Source organism: Procambarus clarkii, chromosome 37, assembly GCF_040958095.1.
Source record: "Procambarus clarkii isolate CNS0578487 chromosome 37, FALCON_Pclarkii_2.0, whole genome shotgun sequence".
Classification (NCBI taxonomy): domain Eukaryota; kingdom Metazoa; phylum Arthropoda; class Malacostraca; order Decapoda; family Cambaridae; genus Procambarus; species Procambarus clarkii.
This window is the reverse complement of record NC_091186.1, coordinates 13,204,467-13,216,245: the sequence shown is the minus strand read 5'-3', so window position 1 is coordinate 13,216,245 and position 11,779 is coordinate 13,204,467. Positions and strand designations below refer to the sequence as shown.

Sequence of the window (11,779 nt, the reverse complement as noted above, 5' to 3'; positions counted from 1 at the left end):
TCTCCCGTCATGCAGGGTGCATTCGCACCTCCACAGATCTCCAGTATCAGCTCTTGATACTAGTAATGGCTTAAAAGGGCCACCACTTACGGGCTATTTATGCCCGTGCCACCTTTTGGGTTGCTTCATCTTCATCTTAACACATTCATAAGGGAGACATCTCCCGTCATGCAGGGTGCATTCGCACCTCCACAGATCTTCAGTATCAACTCTTGATACTGGTAATGACTTAAAAGGGCCACCACTTACGGGCTATTCATGCCCGTGCCACCTCTTGGGTGTCTTAATCTTTATCAATCGTTTTCCCCTGATAATTAATTACCAGGGAGTGAGCCAAGGGTCGTCCTGTGAGAATCTGGGAGGTGGGTTGGCTGCGCGACACGAAGCTGGCGACGGATGTTAACAACGACGGACAACTAACAATATACAGGACGATACCCATTGGGCGAGCGGGCAAGTGGGCATTTTCTGCGCTGGAAGAAAACTCGCCTTTTGAATGGGGGGGTTCTAATCTGTTAATTAATAATTAATTAAATTTACAGTTAATAAATTCTTAATTGTTATTAATTACAAATATTTACATATAGCTTAGTTATTTGCATGTACCTAGTCTGTTGATTTTGTTGGCATCTGCCATGTAATTGTTAGGGGCGTGTTTGCCCATTCTCTCCTCTCTGCTGTCGTCCAACCACTTGGGCTGGACGGTAGAGCTACGGTCTCGCTTCATGCAGGGCGGCGTTCAATCCCCGACCGTCCAAGTGGTTGGGCAACATTCCTTCCCCCCGTCCCATCCCAAATCCTTATCCTGATCCCTTCCCAGTGCTATATAGTCGTAATGGCTTGGCGCTTTCCCTTGATAATTCCTTTCTTCCCCCATTATTTTATTATACCATTATTTTCACGAAAATGATGTACTGTCCTGTTTTCTGTTTGAGTCCTCCGACTTACTTGGAAGGTTAGGAGAGGAAACTTTCAATTAACCGTTTTTCATGACGTTTTCAAACTTTAGGAGAATTTCCTGCCCTCCTAATCTACCAGAGGTTTTGGAAAACTTGCTGTTTTGGAAAAAAATACCCAAATTTATTTTCAATTTTTTTATTTTCAAATTACATCAATTTTCGGCCATATGGGTAAACGGCCAAATTCAGACGTTATTTGTAAGAGGACAGGAACAACTGCTGGCAGTGTTGGTGTCTTTGTCTGTGCTCTGGGGTTCCGTGCTGCTGCCCAGAAAGTCTGGATGGAGGGTGTCTAGGTTGCAGAGATCCGCCAAGGTAGAGGCTATGGCGACGCGTGCAGCAGGGTTTCTTTTTTTCTCTTCCTCGCACGCCTCGTTCAACTCGCAGTTGTGTTCCTGTTTCAGTTCAGCTATTAGAAGGACCTGAGTCGGTCGGTGGTGGCGGCGTCGCCGTTGGTGGAGGAGGGAGGCAGGGGGGGGGGGTTGTGACGATTGATTGATGAAGACTAGGCTACCCAAGAGGTGGCACGGAGATGAATAGCCCTTATAGGTCGTGACGATCGATCGATCGATGAAGATTAAGCCACCCAAAAGGTGGCACGAGCATGAATAGACCGTAAGTGGTGGCCCTTTTGAGCCATTACCAGTATCAAGAGCTGATACTGGAGATCTGTGGAGGTGCGACTGCACCCTGCGTGGCGGGAGATGTCTCCCGTCAGGGTCGTGACCCCAGCTGACCGCTTAAGTACCAGCGGCTGCACGCACGTGCAGCCCTGTGCAAGCCGATAGTCACTCGTTCCCTTCCATAATAAAAATTTCCTGCTTTTTCAAACAGGATTATTCCTTATGGGGCTGATCGTTAATAAGGACCTCTCACAAGGCACACCACCACCTACTGAGGACTTGAAGAAGGTTAGAGTTTAGCAGCTGGGGTTGACAGGCCCTCCACCAGCTGCCTCCTGAGCACCTTCCCTGTGGAGTTCCTTGGTATGGACGCCACCAGCTTCACCCCGCCTGCCAGCCGCTTGTACTGGGCCACCCGCTCTGTTGGGGACACCGGCCGGTTACCACACCGCATTTAACACCTAAGTTATACAAAATCTTAACTAGGAACAGTGACTTTTACGGTGTATTCACCACTAAACGGTGGCATTATATTTCAACCTGTTCTCCAAAAAAAAAGTATTACCAATAGTTACAATGGATGATGTGTACTCAATAAAAAAATAGGGGCTGCGTCCATTATTGATTTTGCAAAGGGCTCGAAAATGAAGAATAAAACTGAACCTAACTTTTCCAAGGCTTAGTATAGTACATATATGTACTACAATGATATCACAATGGCGTGATATATCAATGAAAATCCTTTTGAGGCAATGAAGTGACTTGAACACGCGACCTGTTGATTCCCCAGACACCTGCCTAACGGACTCTGCCCCGGTGGTACAAAAGTTGATCAACCCAGAACTCTACTGAGATCTCTGGGAGGTTTTGGAGCCGTATTTTACAGTCAACCCGACCGAGTTGACTGTACAAGTTCTAGCCGCGAGTTCAAGTCCCTCCATTGCCTCAATATGATTTTCATTGATAAATCACGCCAATGTGATGTCATTGTGATCTGAGGGGGCCGTAAGACGGTGAACACCCTTACTGCCATTACTGTTGGCCCGAGTGTGGTCGGGTTGACTGTAAAATCCTGTTTGGGGCCTCCCAGAGAGCTCAGCAGTGTTCTGGGTTAATTAATTTTTGTACCACCGTGGCAGAGTCAATTAAGGCAGGCGTCTGGGAATCACCAGGTCGCAAGTTCTAGTTACTCCATTGCCTCAAAATAATTTTTCATATATGTACTAACTTATGCCTAAGATTGCACATATGTTTGACCTAGGATTGTTCATTTAGGCCTAGTACATTATAATTTATGGTTAGTCTTTCATATGTAATGTTCTTTAGAATTCAAATACTATAATAGGATTATTTTTTGTACACCTGATTTACCTGAGGGCCACTAACCCTAGTGGCCTCGACGAGGACAGGAAGCCGCCGGCTTGTCGAATTTGCCTTAATAATCTTTTCCAGGTATTTTTTTTTTAAACTCAACAGTTCTTAGATACAACAGTTCATATATGTTACATTTACATTCAATCGACATAGCGTCTGAAATTTACCTGAAGACCACCATCTCTTTAGTGGCCTCGACGAGGACAGGAAGCAGGAGGCTTGTCAAAGGTCTCCCCATTTATTCTGATGATTTTAAGAAGCAGACAAAGCATCAGCATGCAGTATGGCTTAAGCCACTGATCACTGCCTTAAGACGAAGCTTGGGTTGATCTTTAATGTGCTTCTTGGGTAGAAATAATGGTCAGAGACTCACCAAAATTTGGGTGAGGGGGACCTTGATATCAGCCTAACATGTACCTAATTAAATTATTAATGAACTAATTATTACTTAATTAATTAATAATGGCTGAATTTCGGATTTAAAATCACAAAGACAAATGGGAGAGGGGATGGGGGGGGAGACATTTGACAAGCCGCAGGCTTACTGTCCTCGTCGAGGCCCTCGGATAAATTCACTGTCGCTAAAGTGGGCCAGTGTGTTGCCAAGTCAGGGTCACACCTTAGACCAGGTGCAAAATTGTGAATTATGACAAATATATTGAAACTAATGACAACAGTCAAGGATGAACGATTGTATAATATTTTTGCAATTAAAAGTAATACGTTAATTCATGATATTTTGATAATCGAACAAATTATCTAATCAAAATTAAGTGATCATTTAATCATTAATAACCCAGTGAGTGATGATGCTGACCAACACTCCCTGCCTCAACCATATCAACAAAGGAAGAAATGAACTTTGATATAGATTTCTTACAGCGATTTACACTTGGAAAATGAACCAAGTGTAAGCGCGCTGATGAAGAAGAATATGAGGAACCTACCAGCGAGGAACCTACCAGCCAGGAACCTACCAGCCAGGAACCTACCAGCGAGGAACCTACCAGCGAGGAACCTACCAGCGAGGAACCTACCAGCCAGGAACCTACCAGCGAGGAACCTACCACCTAGGAACCTTCCAGCCAGGAACCTACCAGCGAGGAACTGCTGCAGGTGGTGAGGGCGCACGGCGGAGCCCGGCCGGAGCACCACATACGCCCGCGGTGCTTCCCCCATCTTCTCATGGGGCACGCCCACGACCGCCACGTCGTCCACGCCCTCGTTCTTCCTCAAGATGTTCTCCAGCTCCGTGGGCGACACCTTGCCAATAGTCACAGCCACATGGTCAACTATCATAACAAATGCTCTCTGTGGGATTAAACACTCACACATTCCCTTGTGATATTTACACTTACAGAACCTTAATGCTTCCTCGGTACTAATCCTAACGGGAAACTTCCAAGATGGGCGCAACAGAAACTATGAGCCTTCACCACCGGAAATAATTGTCTTTGACATTCTCTGAGCCAGACTATCTATTGAAAACCTGTATCAATAAATAGTCTATAAATATATTTCCTAATTAAGTCAAAACTTGTACAACATACTTTTGTATAAAGTAAAACAATGAAATACTTAATTCCCTCATCATATAGCCCCCCCCCACCATATGATACTAATTCAACTTTATATCACTTTACTATCTAGAAATATAACTAAATTAAATTGTTCATTATAGCCATTTTACCGTATTACTAATTTCATATGAAGTAATTACGTTAATTCAAATTACACTAATTTCTTATTGTAATTCTGTCACTATATATATAATCCTTCATAACCCCAAGGCCACTAACTGCTATCCAACTGAACTTGTCATTCCCATGGCTGTCACTCGAGCACAAGAGAAGTGAGTGACCTGCGCCTTAAGTCATAGCTAGGACAGTTAGCTGCCTCGGGATCCTTCCCTTTCAAGATTAACCCAATAGTGCAGGTGATAGTGCGTCTGCCTCCCAGGCCAGAGGTCGGATGTTCGAGGCTCCTAGTACCCAAGATATATATATTACATACATATATATAATCACCTCTTACCTGGTATCCTTTAACCTTGATGAGATCTTTGATCCTGTCTGTGAGGTAGAGGAAGTCGTCCTTGTCATAGTAGCCGATGTCACCGGTGTGAAGCCAGCCGTCCGTGTCTATGGTGGCCGCCGTAGCGACGGGGTCGTTGGCGTAGCCGAGCATGATGTTGGGGCCCCTCACACACACCTCGCCCTCCACGCCCTCAGCCACCAGCTCCCCGCTCTCCACATCCACCACCTGTCACAAACTGTTCTTATCATACGCGCACTTGTATAGGCATGCTTATACTTGTGTAAACGTCCAGTTGTACTCGCCTGTTTGTGCCTGCAGGATCGAACATCACTTGTCCAGGATCGAACTTCAGATTTCTAGCTGTTGGTCGGTAATCTATGCTGGGATTTTTTTTCATTCTACGTCCACGTCTATTTGCTTGTGGGTAGTTAGCTTAGTTTATTTATTATTATTTCCTTCATAAACATGCTGTGAGTATTTCGTTTAGTTTAGTTCATTTATTATGCAGCCAATACCAGTGCTGTGTAGGGTAGTGTAGCGAGTAAACCTCATACTCGCTTCAATCTTTCATTACCTTAATGACAAACTAATTAGCACTAATTATGGCTACTCAAATCCTTTCCCTAATTACAGGTAACAGTTCTATCCATCCTGTTGAAGGAAGCTGAGATGTAGTCACCGAATATAAGCAAGCATAAAGTGAATAGCCAAGAGTACAATTTCCACAGTCAAGAATGTAGCACTCGGCGTAGGCAGTTCTAATAGACCCCAAGACGCTACAGCTTCGACACTGAGCCGACAGCAGACTTGGACCGGGTCGAGCTACAACGCTCTCGTTCCCCATCAAGTTTAGACACTTACAATTCCCCATCGAGCCGGCACGCTCTCCCACATAGAGCTCCACGACTCCGGCCTCACTCAGCTCTCTGCTCTGCTCCAAGCTCCGTCTCAACGTCTACGACACTGCTATATCCAAGACTGCACGCAGGGTGCAGTCGCACCTCCACAGATCTCCAGTATCAGCTAATGATACTGGTAATGACTCAAAAGAGCCACCACTTATGGGCTATTCATGCCCGTGCCACCTCTTGGGTGGCTTAATCTTTATCAATCAATCAATCTCCCTGTTCACTATAGATCGTCATGACGTTGCTCCCCACAGAACCTGTAGCACAGACAATACGATCGTCCCACGTCACGCCAGCGATTTGAGCCAGCTTCGAACCCTATACCGTCCACCACAAGTGGCTTGACACTTACGTTCAGGAATATAAAACTAGTTGTGTGTAAAGAGTCTTTTCACGCAGGGTGCAGTTGCACCTCCACAGATCTCCAGTATCAGCTAATGATACTGGTAATGGCTCCAAAGGGCCACCACTTACGGGCTATCCATGCCCGTGCCACCTTTTGGGGTGGCTTAATCTTCATCAATCAATCAATCAATCAAGAGTCTTTATCCCCCGCTCCTGTGCCAGGTAAGTCCACTACAGGCTCATCATAGCCCGTGCTACTTGGAACTTTTTCTTCCCAGCAGCTGAATCTTAAACTACAACAAGAGTCTTCACCAAGAGCTTCCGTAGGCCTTACTGTGATCTCTAACACCAGGATGGTTTTAATAATGGTTGGCATGTTGCGACTGACAGACCTTGATGTCTACAGGTCTGACCTTCCTCAGGGACCTGCACTGGCCAACACACACCACACTACTTCTACCCCACTTTTATAACTAATGATTGCAGGCGATGAGTCACAATAATGTGGCTAAAGTATATTGACCAGATCACACACTAGAAGGTGAAGGGACGACGACGTTTCGGTCCGTCCGAAACATTCTCAAGTCGAAACAATCGACTTAAGAATGGTCCAGGACGGACCGAAACGTCGTCGCCCCTTTACCTTCTAGTGTGTGGTCTGGTCAACAACTAATAATTCTCTATTTCTTTTATAAATAATTTGAGACAACGGACCATCAGCGATACAGATCCTGAGAACTTAATCACGTGAAATGCGTTTGCCTTCTCTCACATTGTCTCTAAACCTGACACTCACTGTGACTGAGAGGTTTACCTTAACCTGCACGTAGGGGGCAACTTGCCCGACAGAATTAATATTGCTGCTGTTGGGGGTCTTGTTGGAGGTGGCGATGGCTGTCGTCTCAGTCAACCCGTATCCCCCGGTAACTGGCCGGCCAATCTGGACACGAGAAAATATTTACGTTATAAAGATAGTTTCGCTAAATTAAAAAATAAATAATGTTCTACGAAATACGGTATGTTTTTTTTTCATTTAATATGTTAATTCTTTATGCATTTCTGTAATTAAGGTCTGAACTTACTAAAGAATTGTAGCAGGCTTATTATGTCTTTAATGTATTTGCTTAACCCCCAATGTACCTTCTTATATATAAATAAATAAATAAATGAATGTTACATATGACCTTCAGAAGAAATTGTTCAGATCACCATTCACCAAATGGTTCAGTATTAAAAGTTTCGATAAACTCGCTATAAACTCCGATCAAAAGGATAGGAGTTTAAATTTACCTGAGAGCCACTAATACTAGTGGCCTGACGGGGACAGGAAGCCGGTGGCTTGTTGAAAGTCACTCTCCCCGTTTGCCTCGATAATTGTTTCCAGTTGTGCTTTAAAAGTTAACAGTTTTTTGGCATTTACGGCTTTTTCTTGTCGATATTTTGTGGACTTTCTTCCAGATCAGGTATAACTAACCTGGAAAAGCGTCGTCATCACCTCTTTAGTCCTTAACAGGTAATCTCATCACCTCTTTAGTCATTAACAGGTAATCTCATTACCTCTTTAGTCAATAACAGGTAATCTCTTTACCTCTTTAGTCATTAACAGGTAACCTCATGACCTCTTTAGTCAATAACAGGTAATCTCATGACCTCTTTAGTCATTAACAGGTAATCTCATCACCTCTTTAGTCATTAACAGGTAATCTCATGACCTCTTTAGTCATTAACAGGTAATCTCATGACCTCTTTAGTCATTAACAGGTAATCTCATGACCTCTTTAGTCATTAACAGGTAATCTCATGACCTCTTGCTACCGTGTGTATTCTTCTTAGCAACAACAAAACGTTGTTGTTATTGCTGTTAATGAACATATCAGCAAAAATTAAAAATGATCAACATGAACAAAATTAAAATAGGAAGTTGACAATGCAGTTTGTATGATATCCCAGACAAATAGAGGTGACAGGCTTAGTATCTTAGTGACATGGCAGCATCCTAGGACCTCTCCTATTTCTTATATACATCAATCATCTGCCTAATGTCTTTAACATTCTTAAACCTATATTATTTGCTGACGATACTAACTTCATCTACTCAGACCCCCAACCCACACACACTAAATAATGTTGTAAATAATGATTTTAAAAAAGTTCACTTTTGGATGTTAACCAATAAACTCACACTAAACATAAAAAAGACTTATTACATCTTATTTGGAAGCAAGTCAACAAATGCGATTCAGCTTCAGATAGACAATGCTAACATTAGCAATAAAAATGATGGAAAGTTCCTTGGCCTATACTTAGACAAGAGACTCAACTTCAGCCCCCACATACAACACATAACCAAGAAGGTCTCTAAAACAGTTGGTATACTGTCTAAAATCAGATATTATGTTCCAAACTCTGTTCTCCTCTCACTATACTACGCGCTAATCTATCGTTATCTTATTTATGGTATCTGTGCATGGGGTTCAACCACTGCACACTACCTCAAGCCCATCATCACCCAACAAAAGTCTGATGTCAGAAAAATAACAAACTGCTTTCAGACAACACTCAGCCCCCCTATTTAAATCCTTAAACATACTAAACAAACTCACTCCACACATTCTCTTGGGTCATTTACATTTACAAAACCCTGTTCTTAAATACAAACCATGCTCTGAAACTCTTCCTGGACAGATGTAATAGAAACCATACTCACCACACCAGAAATAAATATCTGTTTGATATCCCCAGAGTCAAACTTAATCTGTGTAAACACTTTATGCAAATAAAGGGACCCAGTCTATGGAACACACTCCCTAACGAATTGAAAAGCTGTCCAACTTATTGAAAAGCTGCCTTATTAAAAAATAAAACAATAAATTACCTAATTCCATCTTCATAGTTTCCTACCTTGTGCTGTAACTCTCACTGTATCTTGTGCTACTCAATCCCCCAATATATGTACCTAAGCTATACAACTTCACCATTGTAATCACTGCTATCATCTTATATCATGGTTGTTATATTGAACGCATATTTTACTACATTATACCTTGAAATAATCCTCAAATTATGCTACAATGTTGATAACCCTCAAATTTTACTTTAATGTATCTACTAATCTTTGTCAAATTTTCTTACAATGTACCTGTTAAAATTTTTCAATTTTGCTAGGAATTACCTACTTAAACGCTATGCGTGTTAGTGGCTTTACAAGAATGTAAAAACATTAATTCTATGTACTCTCATAAACCCAATGTACCTTCTTGTATATAAACAAGTAAATAAATAAAATAGGGCAAAGATGTTTGAAGGACAAGAACAAATAATGTACATGAGCAAAATTAAAATGGATGTCTTAGATTCAGCAGGAGCAGTTACAGCCCCGCTCCTGTGCCAGGTAAGTCCACTACGGGCTCACCATAACCCGTGCTACTTGCAACTTTTTGTTCCCAGTAGCTGAATATAACACAATAACCACCACCCAGTGCAGCACGGGCTATGATGAGCCCGTAATCTCGGTGTTTAAGATTAGTTGTTGTTTGTTGTTAAAGATTTGCTACCTAGAACAAAAAGTTCCAAGTAGCACGGGCTATGGTGAGCCCGTAGTGGACTTATGTTAAGATTAGTAATAAAACCTTTTTTATGAAGGCGTTGGCTGTGGAGGCTGTGAGGGGCGCGCCTGCGCTGAAGAAGGACACGGCGGAGACGTCATACTCCTTCAGCAGCGGCGTCTCCATCAGGAACTTGAGCAGGTGGGGAACAAGCGGGCTGAATGTTACCTGTCAGGTGTTAAATTAATAGTTGATGCACGACTCTGCTGTGCTGCAAGAAAATCATAACTAAGGCACAAATAATATTGTATCAGATTTCTATTCAGTACATTAGTGTTTCAAGGGAAAGTACAAGAAGTGTGCGAATTAATAAAAAAAATATCTATGCTAAATCAAGACAAATCTAAAATTGTTTTTCGTGATATATATCTCTCTGGGAATTTGCATTACCTGCTGATATATATATATATATATATATATATATATATATATATATATATATATATATATATATATATATATATATATATGTAAACCTGACCAAATGTAGAGAGTGTCAACAAATTATTCACACACCCTCCGTCACTATGTGATGGAGTCCGAAAAGATACGTGAATGAGGGTCAAGGTAGTACAGTCGGGTTCGTTCTCGACCCAGAATCGAGAATCCGGGCTCGAACCTGGGCGGGACCAAAGTGGTTGGGCCACATTTCCTTTCACCTAATGCATCTATTAACCTAGCAGTAAGTAGGTATATACAGGTGAAGTATATACCTTCACCTCGGTATAACCCTAACGAATACACGTAGGCTTCCTGTCCCCCCCAAGACAATGAATTATTAATTATATTTAGTACCAACTCTAACAAATTTATAAGAAAAGTGTAAATATTTCATTCAAAATAATGTACTACCAGAAATTTTAGCCAAATATTCCCAGTTTGCTAACTGTGGGAAGACTGTAACATGCTTAGCTAAATAAATTTTAGAGTTCAATCCCCGAGGCCTAAAATTAGACCCATCAATATATATGCTTCTGTAACCTTATCCGCTACCGCCCGCAGGATGGATATGGAGTGCAGAATAAATAATTAAATAATTCACTGTGTCGGGGGACAGGGAGCGTGTGTATATTTATACGCATTAAGCTTATATCGAGCTACCCTTCCCAAGGCCGAATTACAGACCCCGCCCAGGATGAAAGCCCACAAGCTGACTATCTCCTGAGTACCTACTTACTGCCAGGTGAACAGGTACATTAGATTAGATTTAAACGATTCTTCGCGGCAGGGGATCGTATTCCAGGGACCTGCCCGAAACGCTACGCGTACTAGTGGCTGTACAAGAATGTAACAACTCTTGTATATATCTCAAAAAAAAAAAAAAAAAAAAAAAAAAAAAAAAAAAAAAAAAAAAAAAAAGGATATGTGCCCAACCATTTGTCCCGCCCGAGATTTCGAACCTTCTCGATTGTGGGTCGAGAACGAATCCAGACTGCACTACCGGGACCCATTACTTACTTACCCATGTAAGCAAATGAACTATACTAACTATAATTTCAATATCACTGAACTTTATCTCCCCCTCCGTTCAGTTTTCTGCTCACCTTGAAGTTCTGTATGGCTTCAAAATATTTCCTGGGCGCGAACTTGCGGAGGAAGACTACAGTGCTGCCGATGTGCAGGACTGAGAAGACGGTCAGGTGGCCGTAGAGGTGACACACAGGCAGGATCACCAACGTCGTATTGGAAGCATTGCTTCTATTTACACCGCCGGGCGGAAAGAATTTTACTTCACTCCTGTGCCAAATAATACATTATTTTTTGTGGTCAGAAAGATCTTTGACATTACAACTTCGAAATTCTTCTTCAAGGTAATTTAGCAGAATGGTGAATTATTATTTTGCAAAATTTACAGAGTACTCAAGTTACCAGCATCATATATATTCCTCAACCCATCCTCCGAATTGACAGTACGATTTAATACTAAG

At 42.2% G+C, this 11,779-nt stretch overlaps 1 protein-coding gene across 2 annotated transcripts in view; it reads right to left on the bottom strand.

The window, feature by feature from the left end:
* Window positions 1-1,079: 1,079 nt before the first annotated feature.
* The window catches only part of LOC123765745 (uncharacterized), a 38,470-nt gene continuing 27,770 nt past the window's right edge, over window positions 1,080-11,779 (bottom strand). For both annotated transcript variants that reach the window (XM_045754467.2, XM_045754468.2), the window contains exons 6-11: window positions 11,396-11,588; window positions 9,876-10,019; window positions 7,061-7,186; window positions 4,991-5,218; window positions 4,054-4,219; window positions 1,080-2,002 (exon numbers count right to left, since the gene is read on the bottom strand). In XM_045754467.2, the coding sequence (XP_045610423.2) occupies window positions 1,872-2,002; window positions 4,054-4,219; window positions 4,991-5,218; window positions 7,061-7,186; window positions 9,876-10,019; window positions 11,396-11,588 (988 nt within the window). In that variant the 3' untranslated portion in view covers window positions 1,080-1,871. The remainder of the gene's footprint in view (window positions 2,003-4,053; window positions 4,220-4,990; window positions 5,219-7,060; window positions 7,187-9,875; window positions 10,020-11,395; window positions 11,589-11,779) is intronic.